The sequence below is a fragment of the Galleria mellonella genome, unplaced genomic scaffold (assembly GCF_026898425.1).
Source record: "Galleria mellonella isolate WM207_F2 unplaced genomic scaffold, CSIRO_AGI_GalMel_v1 utg332, whole genome shotgun sequence".
NCBI lineage: Eukaryota > Metazoa > Arthropoda > Insecta > Lepidoptera > Pyralidae > Galleria > Galleria mellonella.
In genome coordinates, this window is record NW_026442080.1 from 604,397 (window position 1) to 628,118 (window position 23,722).

The window sequence follows — 23,722 nt, forward strand, 5'->3', positions numbered from 1 at the left end:
TTTCGATTTACAAATGTAGAAAGACTTATCAAAACAAACGCAACAACATTTCAGGGAATCCACACCGGTATCTTACTAAATTACCAACGAGCCGTCATTAAGCGAGCCGAATTATATCGCATTATTCATAAGCTTCCCGAGATTTATGGAATGTCTAAAATCTCGAGTATTTCTTCAACAGACCGACGCTTTGTTACCAAATCTCGATGGGAAGTCAGCGTTGTTGTTATTGTATCGTCTTTTACTTCATGAATTAACAAATAAATTCTTAGCAATATATTTCCTAAGATTTTTATCGTATGATCTATGATTTTATTTGATCGTATTTCATTTTAATTTTGATTGTATTTTATTTTATTATTTTCTTTTAAATCTCTGTCAACGTATACAATATATGTATAGATTTAAAAGAGTAACAGTAGAGTTTCTTGCGGGCTCTGCTTAACAAATAACAACTTTCCGAACCCTGCAGTAGATTTTAAAAATGACGATTTCAAAGTGCTTGTAAACAAGTAAATTTGAATAAAGATAATTTAAATTTGAATTTAGATTCGCCGCAATTGAAGGCAGTTTTTTTTATACGATACAAACTTATCTCTCCTTTAACTGTGCATACATCTTGTATATTGACTTGTCCTCTTTACATATTTATAGTTCATAGAGTTCCAATACTAAAGAATACAAATCCGTGTTCATTAAATGAGTCGCATAGTCATTACCGAGTTTGCATCCCCTACAAAAACACCTGTTTTGCAATTCAAACAGCGCTAGTAGTAACGCCATGTTCCACTAACGAGATGAGACTTGGATCGAAGTTTTAAGATGCTTTGTTGACGGTGCACTCCCATAGTCCACCAATCGTTAATTTTCCGATACGAAATTGTAATTAAATCATAACTGTACATTAAATATTACAAAAAACTGTAAACTGTCCATTGCTGAACATAGGCTTCCCCATAAAGGGGCTTTAGGGAGGATCCAGTAGTTGTCACGCTTGGCAGGCGGGTTGGCAACCGTAGTTGATATTTTAAGAGGAATTCTTCTGCCTATTCCTCGACCGTTAAACTCCCTTAGTGGCCTCTTACGATTTCCACGTGGAAAGAAAGGGGTGGCTCATTCTATGCTGAGACCACACGACAACACTCTCTCTCTCTCTGTATATATATATATATATATATATATATATATATATATATATATATATATATATATATATATATATATATATATATATATATATGTTATTTTATGTTGTATAATTTTTTTTATTAAAAAACAAAAATTATCATAAATAAAGTGCGGGAATGTTAAAATATTTAATAGTATTGATTTAAATTAGATAAATAAAAGAAAGTCTATCAAATTCGTATTTTTTTTATTACAACCCTAGGTGTACGAATACTTTCTACACTCACTGTATATATATATATATATATATATATATATATATATATATATATATAGAGAGAGAGAGAGAGAGAGAGAGAGAGAGAGAGAGAGAGAGAGTTTATAATATAGTTTTTTTTATTTGACACATGCACACTATAATAGAGAAATACTGATAATTTTAGAGGTTTGTAATGGGATCTGTTGTAATGTGCACCCGTGCGAAACCGGGGCGGATCGCTAGTATATTGATATTTGTAAAACTTTATATTTTCTCGTGTAAATAAATCGTATTTCTTTGATAAAACAAATATTTTAAACTATAATATTAGTATTAAAAAAACTTACACAGAACTCTACAGTTGAAAATATAGCCACCCTTTCACATCGTGAATGCGAAACAACCGACTGTCACACTACATTTGCCTCACAAATATTTCGCTAGATACGAGATTCCTTGCAGGAAGCGGATCTTATCACTACTTTGTAAAAAGTCGTTTACTTGGGCACCTCTATCCCATTCGTGTTTCTACCGTGAAGCAGTTGTGTTTGCATGGTTGTGTTTCAGTTTGAAGGGTTGGAGATGGCAGTGAAATTACAGAGTGAAAAGGCGTAACACCTTAATCCTCAGAGGGTAAGGATGTAATGCAAACTACCCGTCCCATTGCTAACAATATGCCCTGTTAATCGACCTCCACGTGATCTCCCATAGAAACAATCGTGCTGAATTCCATGTATATTCATCACGATGGGTTAACTGATCTGCCTTTTCATTCTCACCTGTCATTCTTCATTAGTGTCCCTTCAGCGTATACCGTTAGCGCAAGCGGGGTGGGGTAACCCCACCCGCGCTATCAGTATACACCAGCGGGGCATCAGTGAAGGATAATAGGTGAGGATGAAGCAGGTCAGTTAGCCCATCGTGACAAATTCAATAAGAATTGTTCACGATGGTTTCCAGGGGGAACCACGTGGAGGTCGACCTAATAGGGCACATTGCTAACAATGGGACTGTCAAACTTTATTGCTAACAATCCTTTTCCACACTTATCATTGCATTATCACCATATCAACCAGATCAGTTAGCCCATCGTAATGAATACATCTGGAATTCAGCACGATGGTTCCCAGGGGGACCACGTGGAGGTCGACATGCCAAGGTATATTGCTAGCAATGGGGATCGTAGTCCGTATTACTGACAATCCCTTCTCTCCCAGTTAAAGTCGGTTAGACGGTCGGTCGTAAAACCAAAAGCCATAACCTTCGGTAATAAATAAAATCATATTATGCTGACTCCAAATTATTGAGATTAGGGAAGAAAAATATTAATAAGTTTACTTGAATTTTTTTTTTTATTTCGACCAGACAGTGTTTATTGCAAGCAGTGAAACCTTCATCTTCGTTTATTAGTCTTCCACCGATTCCACCAGCCCTGAAATACCATTTAGATTGATACTCTGGTCGCCTCATATTATAGAAAACTACTATTAAATTTACAATTATTAAACTTTGAAATTCTTCTCTCGGTCGTTTCTTTTTACTTACAATACTACAGAATTAAAGCAAGGCAAAAACGGATGCATTTGTAGACTGTAAAGGTAATGATCTCCAACACAGTATAAATTCCTATGATGGCGATCCTTACATTTGGACCGTATTACCAGCTTATATAAGACCGTCTAGGCACATAGGCCACCCTTTCCTTCCCCAAGGGTGTCGTAAGAGAAGACTAAGGGAGCTTATGGTGGAGAGATGGGCAGCAACGTCCCTCTTAAAACATCACCAAAAGCCAAACTGCAGTTACCAACCCGTCTACCAACGTTTTTTTATACTACAAAGAATGGCAAAGAAACTGAAGGCCCACCTGATGGAAAGTGATAAACGTCGCCTATAGACATGAGCAGTATCATGAACGTAACAGAGTATACTGTTTCACCTAACGTGGTAACTACTGGAAAAACCCCTTATGAAGGAAGCTATGTCCAGCAGTGGACAGTTAATGGCTGATTGAACATCAGGTAGGATAGAGTAGGCAATAACTTCGACTAGCCCCCATAAATAAATAAACAGCTAAGTAGTTTACCTTATATATACAAATTATAAAAATCACAACACCATTTAAGTACGAAACAATAAAATGTAAAAACAAAAGTTGAAATTTACTTTGAAAGTCCATCAGAAAACTCTGGCGGAGCCTTAGATACTTATACATTTAAATAAACCTCCCACAAAAAGTCTGTAATCCATCTTGAATTCGAATTCCCAGTCATAATTCCTTGAAAGTGGACTACGTTTGATGAAATACTGATTTTCATTTTACTGTATACCATAAATTCAGAATGTAAATTAATCAAATTTGCCGATGGATTCGAAATTATTATTAAGTATTTTCTCAAGATTTTACAGACATTGAAAACTATGTCTTGATTTTTTTTATACAACTTAAAATGGCAAACAAGCTGGCGGCCCACCTGATGGAAAGTGGTAACCGTCGCCTATAGACATGAGCAGTACCATGGACATAACAGAGTATACTGTTTCGCCCATGATACCCCCCATGCGTTGCCATTCCTGAGGACTCAGGTGTTATTCCTCTGTACCCAGTAAATTCACGCCATATCCACCCTTCACACCGAAACACAGCCATGCAAACACAACTGCTTCACGGTTGAAACACGAATGGGACAGAGGGGTACCTATGTCCCATTCGTGTTTCAATCGACAGTTGTACAAGTTGTTGAGTAATCGACTTTTGTACAAAGTCTTCCTCGGTAGGTTGTACTTGAGGTCGTCACTCCATCTGGTGGGGTCTGTCGTCCTACACAGGGTTAGACGGTTCTTCGAGCTATGTGACCAGCTCATTGCCACTTCAGCTTACTTAGCCTTGAAACTATTTTTATGGATATAAAGTAAAATGAAATTACTAATTTTGAATACTAATATCTTTCTATCTAGATCCCATGTACACATTCGATGCTAAAACGCCTGTTAATTTATAAATTTATACGCTATCTCATGGATCAAATTTACAATTATTATACTTTTAATAGTTTACAATGTAAACGACAAAATAAATATACGTAGAAACTGTATGTTTCACTCGAAAAACATAATCCTCTTTTCTTACACAATTAAGTAAAAATAATAGAAATTAAACTGCAACAAATTATTAAATTAAATTAACTTACAAGTACATATCCAAGCATACTCATTCACCATCGCTGTGATATTAAAAATATAACTTAATTACAATGATTACCACAAATTGAAAACGGAATAGATTTTAAATATTCAAATCTCATTCTTAATTCAAAGTAAATTGAAATCGTTAAAAATGTAATGGAATAGTTTTACAATTTAAAAAATAAAAATAAAAAAAATAGGATACCAACATTCGCATTCGAGCAGATAAAAATTGAGTCAACGTTGCGAAATAGAGTTAAGCTGAGACGGATTAAGGGGTCGATGAAAATTGAGTTTTATAGCCGATTTTTTTTTTTTTTTTTATAAAAAATTATAATTCGTATTACAGATATCACTTGCTACAAATACTTTAATAATTTATTCGTGTGCATGTTGGTATTAAATGTTAAACATAGCTGCTTTTTATAGGGGTGAGGATAATCGAATAGTGATAGGCACTAGTGGCGTATCTAGTAGCAATCTACAAATACAATACATAAATGGAGCATCGAATGTCAAAAACAGATAAATATTTAGTATGCTAACTGTCAAATTAGCTTACTCGTTTTTTTTTAACAGTGTTCTATACAATAAAGAATTAAGGTTATTTCTCAGTGTTACAAGTATTCGAAATAAAATTCTCATAATTGAACCAACGCTTCCCAAATAAGGTGATCTTTTCCAATATGAATTTATTGAATATGAATGGTCACGTACAGTGCGGTTACAAAGAAATTTTGTCCCACGAACGCTTGCTGAGGTTTTCCTTAAAGACTACGGAATGGGGTTCTTCAAAAAGCGTATATTAAAGTTTCTTCAAGGTCGACAACACGCACGTGACACATAGTCAGACAGGCCATTAGACAAACTGTATGCTTGTTTGCCACCTTCATGGTATTGAAAAAAATATTTTTTTTTTTATTACAATAATAAAATAAAGCATATAAATAAACTTGTTTAAGTTATTATAGAAAATTAAATAAATAATAATATTATTTTATATGTATTATATTACAACAACCTTTTTTAAACCTAAGGTGTTATTTTACATTGAATTTTTTTTTATACAACTTAGAATGGCAAATAAGCTGACAGTCCACCCGATGGAAAGCGGTAACCGTCGCCTATAGACATGAGTAGTACCATGGACATAACAGAGTATACTGTTTCGCCCATGATACCCCCCTTGCGTTGCCATATGAATATAGAAATTTACTGTTTTAATTTTAAATTGTTTTTTTTTTTTGTTTTTATTTGTTTATCACATTACACCGTCATTTATATATTTTATTATTCCTATCTATGGTGGACTGGTAGATAACGCCATACGGTGTTTTATCCGTCTGTCTGCCATTCACACTATCTGAGTGTTTAAGTTAATAAATAAATACATGTCATAGAGAAGATTATAGGCTACTTTTTATCCGGGTCAGTGAACATATATCGGTTACATGTAGGAAATCACTAGTAAAAGCTAGTTAAAAAATAAAAAGAAGAGATTTTCGTAAAAAAATTACAAAGATGTCCCAATAAAAGAAGAATTGGGAATGTGTTAGTAATTTACGTTAAGGCATTAATAGGTAACAAATAAACTCACATTCACATATATAATATTGGCAACGATTACTTAGTTTATAACTTAGTTAGTATATAAGAAGGGATATGGCGTGAATTTACTGGGTACAGAGGAATAACACCTGAGTCCTCAGGAATGGTAACGCATGGGGATATGATGGGTGAAACAGTGTACTCTGTTATGTCCATGGCACTGCTCATGTCTATAGGCGACGGTTACCACTTTCCATCAGGTGGGCCGTCAACTTGTTTGCCATTCTAAGTTGAATAAAAAAAAGAATAACATTTTATTTTAAACTTAATAGTAAATTAATATTCAAATTGGCTTTAGTTATAAAAAATAATAAATATTAATCATTGAGACTCGCCCTTAAGTCGGGCCTGTAGATAAGGAAATCAGATACCGTGTCTGGCCTGCTTTTTGACGTAAAAAGGTTTAGTCATAATTGTACAGGCAAATCTATTTTATGATTCGTTTTTGATTGACTTAACATCGAATGGGGATTAAAAAATATCTGTTTAGTGTGCTTTGATCAATAAGTGTTTTTAATTTAATTTTAAATTTATTAAAATATAGAGCTCAATATTCTTTGATAACTTATTAAATTATAATAAGTTACCGAATATAATTATAATAAGTATAATGAATTACGTATGTACGTTAATAACAACAGCAATAATGCATCACACAATCACAACACACAAACGTTACATACTCACACAAATTCATAATTTAAAAATTCCATATTTTGAAAAAGGAACAGCTGAGTTGCCCTTTCTTCTAATTATAATTGAATTCCGAATGGGCGGTAGAATAATAAAAAATGACTATTCTAAAATGTTTAAGTACGAATTTATTCAAATAAAAGTTATTTCTTTCTTCCGTAAGAAAAAAACAATAGGCTATCACTATCTAAAGATCATGACTGAACTAAATATTACTTTTATAAAAGTTTTTAATAATTTTTTTTATTTTAGTTTTGTTACATATAATATATAAAACATATTATTATAGTGTAAGTGTCACAACTACCATTTCAACTAACGTACATACGCGACACACAACTACCAGAAAAAAACTAAGCCACGGAACAAAATCAGAATTTCTAAACAGCAAACAATTTGAACTCGATACTCGCTGGTTGCAATCGAGTCAGCATCGCTAAATCGAGTTAGTGCTGTCCCGCTTTGCGCCCGCAACTCTCGTGTTTTTATTTTTTTATTTCTTGTCTGTCGATCTTTTTAAAAATCGAATGAAATGCACGGCGCAAATTCTTATTTCTTGTTTTGAATTTGAATATCATATTTCGAATCGAAAAAATTTAAAAAGCGTTGATTATTTTCCGGGTACGTCGTAGTTACGCAATCAGCTTTGCAGAATAACGTAATTTCAATGTAATAAGTAGACGTAATGGCTTATTTTGATTATTACCTATTTTTTCTTTTTATTACTACGCAATATGTTTTGGAAAATTATTACTTTACGAGTTGAGGGAAAAATATTAGATGATCTTTTTGTGATTAGGTTAAAATACTTTTATAGTCTTTCTATTTGAGTATTATCTGAAACTATTATATGGTGGGAGAAATTGTAGGGTTTATCATCATCATCATCATCATACCAGCCTTTTTTGTTCACCGCTGATCATAGGCTTCCCCCATATAAAGAAGAGTTTTGCTAGTAGCTAACACGCTTGGCAAGCGGGTTGGCAACCGTAATCTGTTTTTGGCGATATTTTAAATGTACGCTGTTGCTAATTTCCCTTAGTCGCCTTTAACGACACCCATAGGAAAGTAAGGAGTGGCCCATTCTATGCCGGGACCACGCAGCCTTTAATATAGAGATATGCCATTGAAATTACAAGATAAAGAGACTGACATCTTAATCCTCAGGAATGGCAACGCTGAAAAGGAACCTGTCACCGTGAATGTCGCAGTATATTCCGTAGAATCCATGTTACTGTTAATGTATACAGGTGTCTACCGCTTCCCATTAGGAAAGCCATCAGCTATTTGCCATTAAAAATAATACATAAATAAACCAATGCCCAGTAGTGGGATGTTAGTAGATTATCATCGCGGTCTTGGGAAGGCAAAAACATTACACGCCGGGTGGGTATTGTTAGTAATGCGGACTACCAGTCGCATTGCTAGCAATATATTGTCAGGTCGACCTCCACGTGGTTTCCCTAAAAACCGTCGTGCTGAATTCCAGGTGTATTCATAACGATGGGCTAACTGACTTGCCTTTTCAATCTCACCTATCATCTCTCAAGCAGTGTTACCATTCCATTATCATCCAAAAAAAAAAATAACACGCTCAGAATTAAAAAAAAGACAGTACATTTTGTTCTGTTTTTAAAACTCTTTTTCTTTATTCGTAAAACCAATGAAGCTCTTCACAGCTTTGAATATGTCGTCAGCGAATTCCTCAGGCAATTCCAAGGCTGCGAAATGTCCGCCATAGTCCAAGGTCGTTGCACCAACAAAATTGGGATACTTCCATTTTAATATAAATTCTGGATGGAATACAATCTCATGTTTGAGACGGAGAGCCCATGTTGGTACCGGTGTGGGTATTCTAGAAAACAGATATATTATAAATGAGATTCGTATTATTAGAACAACACTTATCAATCTTATTTATTTACCAGAGGGAGACTTTGTACAAAAGTCGATTACTTGGGTACCTCTGTCCCATTCGTGTTTTAACCGTGAAGCAATTGTTTGCATGGCTGTGTTTCGGTTTGAAGGGTGGGATATGGCGTGAATTTACTGGGTACAGAGGAATAACATCTGAGTCCTCAGGAATTGCAACGCATGGGGGGTATCATGAGCGAAACAGTATACTCTGTTATGTCCATGGTACTGCTCATGTGTATAGGCGACGGTTACCACTTTCCATCAGGTGGGCCGTCAACTTGTTTGCCATTCTAAGTTGTATAAAAAAAATATATATGTCTATTTTACGTTACTACTCATCTGTATCCTACAATCGTCAATTAAGGAGATATTTGAACAGAAACTTTTTTATATCACTGAGGTGACAAACAAGTATACGGCCTACCTGATGGTAAGCGGCTACCGTAGCCTATGAATGTTTGCAATACCAGGGGCAATACTAGCCCCTTTTAAAGAGCCCCATGCTGTAGTCTCTTGGGAAAACCTAGGCAGGAAGCTCATTGCATAACCTAACTGTTCGTGGAAGAAAACATCTCTGAAACCGCGTTGTACACGAGTTTTTAGGCTGTAAGGTATGAGGTATAAACTTACTTAGCAATGACTTGTTCAAATTCACTGTTCCCAACACTCTCCTTATACAACCTGACAGAAGTGGTTATACAACCACTAGCCCAATACAGCATGATGTTATCCAACAATTTGGTGTGGTTGTAGTGTTTGGATAGTCCACCGTCTTCTGTATATTTATTGTTGACGTCCGTGAATATCATGAACCTATCTAGGATGTACGCCGCGAGGCCTGGTGGTGAATCTTGCAGCGCTATACCTAGAAAAGTAGAATTTATCATTGTCTACATTTATTTTTAAATATCCAATTTTTTTTACAACGCAGCGAGCAAACTAGTGCGCGGCTCACCTGATGATAAGTGACTACCGCCGCCCATGATCACTCACAACACCAGCGGCATTACAGGTGTACTGCCGGCCTTTTAAAAAGGAATATACTCTTTTCTTGAAGGTTACGTTGTCGTATCGGTTCGGAAATACTGCTGTTTTTATAAAAAGTTAGATTTTCAACACAATCAGATTGAGCTTATGACTTTTAGGTTAAAAACGAAGAATATATTCATCAATTATATAGGATGAATGAAAAGAAAAGAAAATTACGGTGATGGTAACTAAAAGCTTTATTGCTAGCAATATATTGTCAGATTGACTTCCATGTAGTTTCCCCTTGGAAACTATTGTGGATATTTACATGTGAATTCATCATGATGGTTCAACTGACTTGACTTCATTTACACTAGTACCCCGGGGGTAGAGGATTGACAGTAATGGGTTCAAACAGTTCCAATATTAGCAATATATCTTCACTTACCATCAGGTGAGCCGCATGATCGTTTGCCCCCTGTGTTGTAAGAAAAAAAAAAAGAAAAAGAAAAAAAAAAACAGACAATCATCAAGAAATTAGCAGTTGCCTCCCGGTATGATTTTTTAGAGGCAATAAATATGTCATCCTATAATGAACTTATAAAAATGTAAGTGTGTAAAATAAATATTACATTTATTTTTTTTAACATGCCACCTACCCATCTATTCTTTAATTCCTTCTACCCAAAGTTTGTCTGGAAGAGATTGCTTAGCAATAAAACCGCATTTTGTACTACACTGTACTTATTGAAAATCCTTCAACGAATCCTGTAATATTGGTGCAATAAAGTGTTAAATAAATAAATCTTAATATTTACCTATAGTATCAGGTTTAGTTGCTTGCAAATGAAGATATCCAAATTCTTCCAAAAAGAACTCAACTTTCTTTGCCAATGGATATAACCTATCTGTATATTCCTTTTCCACTAATGTTGGCCAAATGGCACCCAAAATCCATGCCAAATATGCTTTATTGGCAAAATTTGCTGGAAAATTTGTATGGATTCCGAGTACTTCGTTTGGAAACAGCGTGGCTATTCCCGATCCAACACTGTGGCCGAAGTCACCGCCTTGTATGTAGTACTTCTTAAAGCCAAGTCTTTGCATCAAGTTTCTAATTACTATAGATATTTTTGTTGGACTTAAACCTGGTCTCACTGGTCCCTGGAATAATAATGAAATACCAATTGTCATCATCATCGTCATATCAGCTGTTAACTGCTGAACATAGGCTTCCCGTATATAAAGGGAATTTACTAGTAGTCATTTAGTACGAACGCTACCTCCCAACTCAACATTACGTTTCCTTGGTCGCCTTTTACGATATCCACGAGAAGAGAAGGGTTGGCCCATTCTATGCCAGGACTATACGGAATAATGTAGTCCAGTAACGTAGAATTAGGAATGTTTTTTTTTTTAATAAGGCTACATTTTAGATCATTTTAGATGATAAACTTACTTGTGAATAAACAAATCCAGGTAAGTTAGGAGCAATAACTTCAAAGACAAAGTCGTATCCTGGTCTGACCGTGGTCAATAAAGGTATGGCTTCATAGAATTCTCTCACAGAACTCGGCCAGCCGTGGAGAAGGAGAAGTGGTAAAACCTGAAAGTAACATAAATAGTGATTTAGTATTTTTACTTTCTTGCCCGTTCTTCTTGGCTGAAATTGCGTTCCGAATGGGCGGTAATAAAAACAATTACTATACAAAAATGCTTAAATCTAAATTTACTTAAATAAAAATATTTCTTTATTTCTTTCTTTAACTATTCTTTCACTATAATCGGAGGATTTTTAATGTAATTCAATGATGATAGTAGGTCCCCGCCTCCTTTTGACTGCTTGGCTACGTAGCAGATGCCGTGCCCCTAGCTACTGACATAAATCAGAAATTTTATATTTTACGTGGATTTTTAAATATACAAATGTACAACTAACTTTAAAATATTATAAAATTGTGTTCTACATTTGTGTTTTATTATTGTGTTAATGTAGTATACAGTTAAATAAATAAAAAAAAATCAATATTTTTTCGTCATTAGGATTCCAAAATTATACAATAAAATGAACTTAATATCTTTAAAATAAAAAGCAACCTGTTTCTGTACTAACGGCATTACATAATAATTAATAGGTAGGTGTACAAACCTTGTATTCTATAACAGTGCTGTTAATACAGATATATATTGTTTTATACGATTTTTTTTTACCTTTAAATAATACATAAAAAAAAATCTATGAAGAAACAATTTTTTTTCTGAGACTAATTAATAAATACTGACACTTGTTTTAAGGTATAAATTAAATAAAAAATTGTATAAATATATAGTGAGAACGTGATGTCTTAAACAGTATCACAAACTATAAAACTCTCTCGAGGTTCTCTGCTAGATAAATCCAACATGAACGACAACTACAACCTTTTTTAGATAATTTCAACTGAGATATTTAAAATGTTAATAGGTAGTTAATTTAATTAAACAATAAAATACGTATAAAAATCACATACCTTCACGCCTTTCTTAACTTTTGGCTTGACATGAATGAAATGGATATCAAGTCCTTGGATATTTGTTTTAAATTGATCGAATTGATTCAGAAACTTCACTCGTTCTTCTGGTTTGTATTGAAAGATCCAATTCGAGAAAAACTGGGAAAAAGCCTCTGAATTTATACCGTATGTCCACGCTGCATCCTTGAGACTCTTAACTTTTTTTGTTTCTGTCCGATATGAGTCAAATCTCATCCGAAGATCATGCAGCATCTAAAGAGAAAAGAATAAATATTCTAAGAAACAACATTATTGGCTCTCACTCAGATAACTGACTAAAACAAATAACTGAAATACTTGTAAATATAACCACTTTTACTTTTCTGCAATATTATTTTCCAGGAACACTCCGCTCCTATGAAACTACTGCTAAAATTTATTTAAAAATTTTTATATTTGCTTATTAAAGCAATCACTTAAAAAACCGTGTGGGCGCCGCGTAGAATGGGCCATCCTTTCCTTTCGCGTGGATTTCGAATAAAACAACAAAAAATTTTTAGTCTTCCATACAAAGATATCTGGATGTTACAACAATCCTTTAAAAGTGTGTTGATGTTTCCGATTTGAGCCTGTATAAAAACGAATATTCTGTATTGAAACGAACACCATGTATACTGTTAATAAATGAACTTTTGTAATTTATAATCTAATTTACTTTACTGATTTTGATAAAATTTCTATGGGACCAATCTGTAAGTATATGCTTTCAGGTAAATAAAAAAAAATCTAAATAGATTTAGATTAGACCGAGTTATGAGGTAACAAACATAAAAAAATATATAACTGAATTGTAAAATCTTTGAAGTCGGTTAAAAATTAACTTACTCCATCGCCGAACACTATTCTGTAAGGTCGTATATCCTTGTTCTGTTTACTCTTTGTCTCATTGGGACCCCACCAGTAATCCAAATCCAATTGTGGTGTATCAGGTATTGTTGTCAAACACTGAAATATATGGTAGCAAGGAAACGCTAATAACAAACCCAACAATATCGGTATCAGGAGAAGTGTTATCTGAAAATAAATAAATAAATCCCCTTATTCATAAAAACGTTAACCTTTCTTTGCATACTGGTGGAAATTTCCACTATAACATTGAATGCTTTATATAAAAGACGAAGTTCACTTTAAGTTGATTGTGTCTGGATAATTTTTTAATGTCCATTGCAGAAAGAAAAAATATAGCTGTCAAATTTATTGTTTTAACCATTTTTCCGTTAATTTTAAACATGAATTAATATCACTTTGATTATATGACTTTGATTTCAACAATAAAAAAAATCATGCAAAGAAAGGTTAAACGTCTCATAAATATATTTCAGCTATGAAAGTGTTTTGTCCTTTTCTTTTCCACTGATTTCTCAGTTTGACAGACAGTGACGGAAAGCCTTTATTTTTTTACTCATTCGCCCAAAAGAATAACATTTAGTACACGAATCGGTTATACCCTAAATTAACATACATTTTATATATTAATTTATTCAGACCAATCTACAGGGCGCAACTACATTATTAATAATGTAAAAGATATTTAAGTTTTTGTTTTATACAACTTAGAATGGCAAACAAGCTGACGGCCCACCTGATGGAAAGTGGTAACCGTCGCCTATAGACATGAGCGGTACAACAGAAACAGTAAAGTACAACAAGCAGAACATTTTATTTTATAATATTAATAATAAAAAAGAAATATTAAAGTCGTCTATTTACGAAGCAAAACGGGCAAAATTGATAAAAAGAAAAGATAAAATGATAAATCTACTATTATTACTAACAAACTGTATGTTAAATAATTATCAAAAACAATTAAATAAATTAATGGTTAATACTCGTATAAATAACTCACACTGATACTACTTTTTTTCCTCTTTCCAGTAACCTTCTTTGTTTCTTCAACTTTTTTACTTTGAACTTTTTTTTCTTTTTTCGACATATTTATTGAATAACCACTCACTTATTTAAAAACGACCGAACCATTGATAAAGATATCTTCGACTGACACTTTATGTAGGTGATGTAATTGCATTGTATTAATCGTGTTATAATACTTTTAATCTAGCGCTAAATTGATAAGTAGCTAATTTTTTTTTAAGGTCAGCAACGCGTGCGTGACGTCCCTGGCGTTACAGGCGTCCATATACTACAGTAACTCTGTTTACCGTCAAATAAACGATATGCTTGTTTGCCACCATAATAGTAGAGGGAGAGGGAGACTTTGTACAAAAGTCGATTGCTTGGGTACCTCTGTCCCATTCGTGTTTCAACCGTAAAGCAGTTGTGTTTGCAAAATACCCAAATATTATCTAATACTGGGTATCACATATTGGTTATTACTAATTGATTACTGAGTTTATCATATCTATAAAACGATATCGATTCAGCTGTAGGTACGTGTGTACAAATGCGATAGTGTTTACAGTACAGAGTAGGTACAAAACAGATATAGATATTACAAGTAAATTGACGGTATTAATTTAATATTAGTTGATAAAATAACTAAATAATTAAAGATTAATCAACTTCCAGCAGCAGTATTTGCGAACCGATACGACAACATAACCTTCAAGAAAAGAGCATATTCCTTTTTAAAAGGCCGGCAGCACACCTGCAATGCCGCTGGTGTTGTGGGTGATCATGGGCGGCGGTAGTCACTTACCATCAGGTGAGCCGCATGCTCGTTTGCTCCCTGTGTTGTAAAAAAAAAATTGTGTCTCGCAAAAAAAACCGACTGCAAACGTGTCTAAACCTGATTTTAAAACTAAACTACTGAACCGATTTTGATTAAATTTCTATGAAAACAATCTGTAAGTATATCCTTTCAGATAGAAAAAGAAAATTCCAAATCAGTTTAGAACTGACGGAGTTTTTTTTTATTGGTTGAAAATGGTATGGAAACCCCGCCTGCACTAACGGGATACGCTGGCGGAGCACCAGTGAAGGGCGATAGATGAGAATTAAAACAGGCCAGTTAGCCCATCATGATGAATTTATCAGGAATTAATCATGATAGTTTCTAGGGGGAACCGCGAGGAGGTCGACCTGGTTGGGTATATTGCTAGCAATGGGATTCTCAGTCTCCATTACTAACAATCCCTTTAAAGTTGGTTAATTTATCACTACCCAGATTAAGAAGTTATAAATTATGACATATTTAATTAAAAAAAAATAAACACTAAATTAATAAATATGCTCTGATATTATTATAGATACTCTTTATTGTTTCCTCCAGATATAAACAATTACAAGAAATAATCACAATGAGAAAACAACGGGCGACTTATAATGCGCCGATGGAACCCACGACCATCGGAAGGTGTGGCAGTATATTAAATGAATATATAACCAAAACGATAAATCTTTAAATCTATCTTTCTTTCTTTCTTTCTTCTAAACAAAAAAAAAGATAGATAGATAGATAAACTTTTTATTGGAGCCATTTATACGATATGACACACGTAAAATTTACGTGTGTCATAATTTAAAATCAAATTATTTACACTTTTTAAAATATACAACAAAAGATAAAATATGAAAATATAGTTTCGCCATGTGGTGGATTAATTATTACTATATATATATATATATATATATATATATATATATATATATATATATATATATTACATATAAATTACTAGTGGAATAAAAAAAAACATGCACATATGAATCCGGAAAACATTACGTTCCTTACATTAGTTAGTTGTATAAAAATAACTGTAGTTACAAGTATTTATCTGAGTGCTAGTCTACGAGTTGCATAAAAAAAACCCAGCTTTGTAGTTTTAACCTTTTGTCAGAATGCACCACAGTCGGCCGTGACACCCGCGCGATAACGCGTGGTGACGTTCGCGTTGGTCTATTTTGAACTGTGTTTTTGTAACATTTTATCAGACAACAGAAGAAAGTATTTCACTAAAACTAGGTATTATTTTGCGAAAGTCTATATTACTGGTTAGTTGATTATGTTATTAATTGCTACCATTAGTATGTGTGTGACTGCCAACACTCGAAGATTGACCTCCACTATTACTACCAGAAGTTCCACAACCTACAATATTAGCCATCAATCTCCGACCACTATTCAGTCCACACACGTTTTGCGATACATGTCTCACCCCTGAGCAATACACCTTTAGACAAGTTAATAGATTAATAGATTGTTGTATGGAGCCTAGTATTAAGCGAATAAAGAATTTCTTCGCTTAATACTAATTATTGTATTATTGTGTTATATTTTATACCATGTATTATTTATATGTACGTGTGTGTGTGTGTGTGTGTGTGTGTGTGTGTGTGTGTGTGTGTGTGTGTGTGTGTGTGTGTGTGTGTGTGTGTGTGTGTGTGTGTGTGTGTGTGTGTGTGGGTGTTTGTATGTGTGTGTGTGTAGTAAGCTATGTTTCTCAACCATTTTTATGTCGTGACCTACGAAAAAAGCCAAAAAGTTAAGTAAAGTCTGGCGACCCCGTTTATCACTAAAAAAATATAATAAGTTATAATAATACTTTAATCAATAGTTTATTACCACAACACTGCCTTAAGGCGCTAACCTTAGATTATATAAATAGTGTCTCCATAGAAATGCTTCGAGAAAAACGGCTCAACATTTTCATACAATTATGCGATTCTTTTATAACTTATATATTTATTTTGTCTTATAAATTCTGCATCTTTTTAATGCGTAAATACTCAATTTACTTATTATATAATACATTCAGGATACATTGTATTCATAAGATATACTTACGTAGAACATATATATATATATATAACACTGATAAAAAAACAAGTGAACTTATTTAATAATTAAAATTAGCTGACGAAAAGTTGACCCGTTTTTGAAACTGGATACTATATAATCTAAGTCACTAACAAGTGACGACCAAAAAAAATAAAAAGAAGAAGTAGCAAATACTGAATCAAATTAATAGTAGTATATTGCTAGCAATAGGATTCTCGGTCTCCATTACTAACAATCCCTTTCCCCCCCTACGAAGCCTTATTATTTTTAAACAGACTGCTACCCTCTTAAATAACAAACACGACCCCCCCAAGAGTCGCGACCCCCAGTTGAGAAACAATGGCATAAAGTATACAACAAAAGACATAAAAGATCACAACACATAAAATAGTTACTATTATTATAAATAGGTATAATAAATAGGAAAAGATATAAACAATATCAATAACAGAAATTAGTAAGCATGAACTTAATCGAGGAATATTTGCCCCACCACGCAACAGGACATTCCACAGGACATTGCTGATCAGGCGCCACTCAAGAGGGCGCTACGTCTGCTCAGTGAGGTAGTAGCAAGTTCACAACTGAACTTATTTCACTGTACTGTCACAGAGTATCGGAGAGCAGTAACAAAATACCCAGTATATATATATATATATATATATATATATATATATATATATATATATATATATATATATATATATATATATTATAAATAACTAAATACATACATACAGAATTAACAATTTATTTAGACAAATTACTTAAATTCTAGGAATTTCACAAAATCCTGTGTCTACAAGTACATTTTACTCAATATCTAGGTATAGTTTTGCGCCACATTACACAAAATTAATATAAAATTGACGCTGAATAAATATTCTTTGATAAAAAAAACTTGTCACAAAAAATACTTATGAATTAAGAATCTCCTCCTATCGAATATCATTTAAAATTTGCTAAATTTAGTTAAATTTTAAAGCTAACTCCAAAAAATTAGAAGGTGTTTAATTCGTCTAATTTTTTTAGAGACCTCGTCACGTCCATTTGTTAATTAACAAAATTAAAACCAATTAAGTCAACGAACGCGGAATACAATGTTACCATAACAAGTTAGTAGAATCAGGATAAGGGAAGTGAATCGTTTCCCCGCATCCGATTGTACAAGACAAGCAGACGTCTAATCTACATAATGCCGACGATGGTTAGGTATTCGTTACTCTGCGGAAGCGAAAGCTACGCGATAATAAAGCTATAGTCTATTCCTGTTGTTATAATAATTTAAATGCTATATATAAATATTAACCAACGAATTATTTATCTGCCCATAAAACCCAATAGTAGTATAATTATAATTTAATGAATGACTGTCCGCGCTCGACCACAAATAAATTTGCCAACTCTTACGTGAACCGTATCGTAACAATGTGCAATAAACTTTCTCAAGATATGTTTCCTTCATCCTATAATCCTACAAACGTAGCGTGAAAGAACACTAAGCATAGGACTCGTCTCTTGCGTATTTAAATTTCCCACATTTGCTCCAAATGGGTCACGTCATTATGTCTGGCGCTAAATGCCATCGAATGGAACACTCTTCCTGCTTCGGTGTTTCTGGAAAAATACAACAATTTTCAATTTATCCTATAACCTGAGAGTTTTAAACGAGAGTACGAGTAAAACATTCTGTTTTCGGTTAATCGTATGCATGGACCATGTCGTCTCTGTGTTCACTCAGGATGGTATAATCATATGTAGTGCTAGAATAAATTATTGATTTATTACATTTTCGATTTCTTACTAATCTCATTCAGAGAGTGTTTTGATGACAATTTTAACGAAACTTGGTTACCTTTTTATTAAGTTCTACTCAAAAGACTAATTATATGAAAGACTTGCTTTTTGCCCTACATTTTTTAGTTTTTTATACGTGTGGAAGAATTAAACAAATTAAGGAAATCGACCACTCCTAGATAATAAATATCTTCCACGTACTGGCATAGTACTAATTAGTTTTTTAGTTAGTGCTCAGTTACAATTCTACTACTACTAACTACTATAGTTACAATTTTATAACGTTATCTTCAATCGTTCACTCCTCGAATGCCACACACATTTCTTTATACCTTCAGAATAACCACAGAAAATGTTATCGCTTCGCTTCACCACTGTGTTCAATTCCTAAGGCACATAAAGATTCCGTTGCCTTAATCCTGATAATGGACGAAGATTCGATGGGGCGGACGGAGAACTGTAACAGATTCTTGTTCAATCGACAATTGATCGTTTGTTGACAGTAAAACTTAATAAAAAATTGAATATTAAGTCCTTTACATATTTTTGTACCTACCACTACGAATGCCAAACAATATGATAGCAAATTTAATGGAAAATCAATGTACACTTTATAAATAATAAATAAAGTAACTGAATATTAAAACCAATCACAAATTTTGTTTGTTTGTTTGAACACACTCTAGGACTACAAGTCGGATTTGATAAATTTGCATTTGATAGCTGATTTCTTAAGGAAGTTTAAGTATAGCATATTCAACCTACAGACGATGTTGTATTTTTTTTTTTTGTTCATTACCTCATAACTCCATTAGTTTTTCTTTTTTTTTAATGGATGATAATGTTGCGGGGAAAGGGATTGTTAGTAATGAAGACTGAGAATCCCATTGCTAGCAATATACCCAACCAGGTCGACCTCCTCGCGGTTCTCCCTGGAAACTATCATGGTTAATTCCGGATGAATTCATCGTGATGAGCTAACTAGCCTGTTTTCATTCTCATCTATCACTCTCCACTGGTGCCCCGCCAGCGAATCCCGTTAGCGCAGGCGGGGTTACCATACCATTTTCGCCCATCAAAAAAAAAGGGATGATAATGGAATGGTAACCCCACCAGCGCTATCGGTATACACCGGCGGGGCACCAGTGAAGGACGGTGAGGATAAAGTAGATCAGTTAGCCCATCATGACGAATTCAACAAGAATTGTTCACGATGGTTTCCAGGGGAACCACGTGGAAGTCGACCTAATAAGGCATATTGCTAGCAATGGGGCTGTCAAATTCCATTGCTAACAATCCCTTTCCCCCAACTCCATTAGTTACAAACCGATTTGGAATATTCTTTTTTTTTTTATTTGAAAGGATATACTTACAGATTGGTTACATAGAAATTTTAACAAAATCGATTCAGTAGTTTATTTTTTTAATCAACGTAACTGAGGGGGGAAAGGGATTGTTAGCAATGGAGTTTGACAGCCCCATTGCTAGCAATATGCCTTATTAGGTCGACCTCCACGTGGTTCCCCTGGAAACCATCGTGAACAATTCTTGTTGAATTCGTCACGATGGGCTAACTGACCTACTTCATCCTCACCTATCATCCTTCACTGGTGCCCCGCCTGTGTATACCGATAGCGCGGGTGGGGTTACCATTCCATTATCATCCATTAAAAAAAATCAACGTAACTGGTCTAGCCATAATTAAAGTAGATTTTTTTTTTCATTAATTTTTTTTCATTATTCACAATGTCGGTATGATTATTTTGGAGTCTGTGTAACATACAGTCCAAAGTAACACACGCTATGCAGATGGTTCCCTTTGATATTGCACTCACTGTTATGAGACGAATGACCCAGAAACATCGTGAGGTACAGCTGGCTTGCTGTAAATTACACTATCTGCCGACTCGAGGCTTCGTTTGACTCACTTGACACTTGTGAAGAACAAGATTCTTCTTCGAAAAAATTAGCGCAACTATATATTTTTTTAATACGTTTATTAATGTAAATCTTTAGGAGAAAACAATAAAAAAGTATTTATGTACCTATTCTAGTTTCTATATAACTTTATATGGTATATACAATATTATAACTTCTTTGTAGATTTATAATAAAAATAATGTAAACTAAAAGGAGACTTATTATAAAAGTCATTTGCTTGGGCACCTCTGTCCCATTCGTGTTTCTACCGTGAAGCAGTTGTGTTTGCATGGCTATGTTTCGGTTTGAACGATTGGATATGGCAGTGAATTTACAAGGTATAGAGGAATAACACCCGAGTCCTCAGAAGTGGCAATGTATGGGGTGAAACAGTATACTCTGTTATGTACTACATAGTACTGTTCATGTTTATAAACGACGGTTACCACTTTCCATCAGGTGGGCCGTCAGCATGTTTGCCATTCTAAATTGCATAAAAAATAAATAAAAAATCCATACATAAATTCAAATCTGGCCACATGTACATGTGAATATTACTTTTTCTATTGTATTTTCTTTCTCTTCAAATTTTGTTTTTCTTAAGTTGTATCTGTATGTATGCACATAATGCATTATATATATATATATATATATATATATATATATATATATATATATATATATATATATATATATATATATATATATACTCTTATTAACTTTTTTTTTAATTATAATATCATATTTTTTTATTTTATTAAATATATCTAATACATATGCACAGACATCGTCCAGCTACAATTTCATTATATTACTAATATTGTACAAAAATTGTGCGAGTCCTATTTACGCTTAATAAGGAATTTATTTATTATATTATTAATATACGTACAATAAAGCATATACAAACAAGGGAAGTAGTTACCGAAATTACCTATCACCGCACAGTTATACCAGAACTGCCATTCGCAAGGTTTGTTAAAATTAATAACACCTCATTCAAAGCGCTATAAAGCGCGGTACACGTCACGACAGGGTAATTGGAGAGCGTGCTAATGACGTCATCGATTCCCTGCACCCAACCCATCCTTTGGTTTACAGGGACGACAAAAAAGAAGCGTACATATCGACTCCTTTTATCGAGTTCCGGAGTGTGCAAGGATTGGTTGAAACAAGAGTTGATTTGTGTAGAGAATTTTTGTATTTAAATTTTTCATGTGACGTATATAGGTGATTGAGGTATAATTGAATCAGTGTTGCCTAATTGGGTATTTTTTACGCAATTCTGTGTAAAAATTATGTTTGTGAAATATTGAAATATTTTAAAATTCTCGGAGGGAAATGGACTTGGAGAAATTTAGGTATTTTTCGTTTACAGTTTGATATTTATAGAAATTCATAGCAGTGTCTACATTTGATATAATATACCAATGAATGTAGCAATATGAGAAAAAAGTCAGGTCTAAGGGAGAAGTTTTTATCGTTTTACCAACGGTTACGTTGTAAATCGTAGTGTATACAATCACAAGTTTGTGATTGGGCAAAAATGGCAGTAAACATATTTATTATTATTATTAAATATCTCCTATGTACAGATATCGTCTGTTTCAAATTTAATTATTTTAGCAATATTAACTGCCACGTCATTAACTTTCCCAAATCATTCTGTGGTATCTGTAGTGATGTTTACATTATAAAGCAACGGATATCACGTCCTAACAGTAACTTCCAACTAACTAACTTCTAACAGTAAGTGTTAGTAACGGGGAGGTTAGTCCCCATTGCTTGGGTACCTCTGTCCCATTTGTGTTTCTACCGTGATGCAGTTGTGTTTACATGGCTGTGTTTCGGTTTGAAGGATGGGATATGGCGTGAATTTACAGGGTACAGAGGAATAACACCTGAGTCCGCAGGAATGGCAACGCATGGAGGGTATCATGGGCGAAACAGTATACTCTGTTATGTTCATGGTACTGCTCATGTCTATAGGCGACGGTTACCACTTTCCATAAGGTGGGCCTTTAGCTTGTTTGCCATTCTAAATTGTATAAAAAAAAATACCCTATCAGGTCGACCTCTACGCAGTTCCTCGTGGAAACTATCGTGACTAATTTATCGTTGAATTCGTTACGATGGGCTAACTGACGTGCTTTTTCATTCTCACCTATCTCATCTCACTGGTACTCTGCCAATGTATACCGATAGCGTAGGCGGAGTCACAATGCCATTTTCACCTATTAAAAACAGATAATAAAATTTGTTTACCACAAAAATTGTTGTATAAACTGAAATATAGCAATACAAGTACTAGCTTAGCGATAAAACACGAGTGGAAATAGTCAAGCATATGACTTTTCTACTAAATCATTCTGTAGTTAAATATAGTACAATAAATTGACGACCGTCTTAGCATAGTTGTGGCCATGTTGCTTTATATAAATGAGGTCCCAGATTCGATTTCCGGTTGTGCTAATTTAAGTTTAGAATTGATTACAGTTTGGTTGTTTTGAGGTTGTGCTTCTAAATGTTCATTCCTAATAACACAAGGCGGGGGGAAAGGATTGTTAGTAATGCGGACTATCAATTCCATTGCTAGCAATGTACCCTATCAGGTGACCTCCACGTGGTCCCCCCTGGAAACCGTCGTGCTGAATTCCAGGTGTATTCATCACGATGGGCTAACTGACCTGCCCTTTCATCCTCACCTATCATCCCTCACTAGTGCCCCGCCAGCGTATACCGTTAGCACAGGCGGTGTTACCATTCCATTATCATCCATTAAAAAAAAATAACACAGGGCATCTTAGCTTGATTACTAGGCGATTTGAGTAATTATGTGACACTTATATAAAAAAATCATGTTTAAATAATTAAACTCAGTAAATTACACAGTATTCTCAGCAAATAACGCTATGGTCGTGTAACAGAACTCAGCGTCGAACTCATGAATTATTCCGG

General features: G+C 34.0%; 1 protein-coding gene across 1 annotated transcript; it reads right to left on the bottom strand.

Moving 5' to 3' along the window:
* Nucleotides 1–8,490: 8,490 nt before the first annotated feature.
* Nucleotides 8,491–14,438, bottom strand: LOC113520117 (juvenile hormone epoxide hydrolase-like). Its single transcript, XM_026905381.3, has 7 exons — nucleotides 14,156–14,438; nucleotides 13,135–13,323; nucleotides 12,268–12,522; nucleotides 11,217–11,363; nucleotides 10,576–10,921; nucleotides 9,419–9,653; nucleotides 8,491–8,726 (listed from the first exon to the last, which is right to left on the bottom strand). The coding sequence occupies exons 1-7, from the start codon at nucleotides 14,240–14,242 to the stop codon at nucleotides 8,504–8,506; spliced, it is 1,482 nt and encodes a 493-aa protein (XP_026761182.2). The 5' UTR covers nucleotides 14,243–14,438; the 3' UTR covers nucleotides 8,491–8,503.
* Nucleotides 14,439–23,722: the final 9,284 nt, after the last annotated feature.

Excerpts from the sequence above, each read along its gene's own strand:
- LOC113520117 (XM_026905381.3), bottom strand. The coding sequence starts at position 14,242 with ATGTCGAAAAAAGAAAAAAAAGTTCAAAGTAAAAAAGTTGAAGAAACA. Across the intron at positions 12,523-13,134 it reads GAATAGTGTTCGGCGATGGA|ATGCTGCATGATCTTCGGAT; the intron begins GTAAGTTAATTT and ends TTTTCTCTTTAG. Across the intron at positions 8,727-9,418 it reads TTTGAACAAGTCATTGCTAA|AATACCCACACCGGTACCAA; the intron begins GTAAGTTTATAC and ends TCTGTTTTCTAG.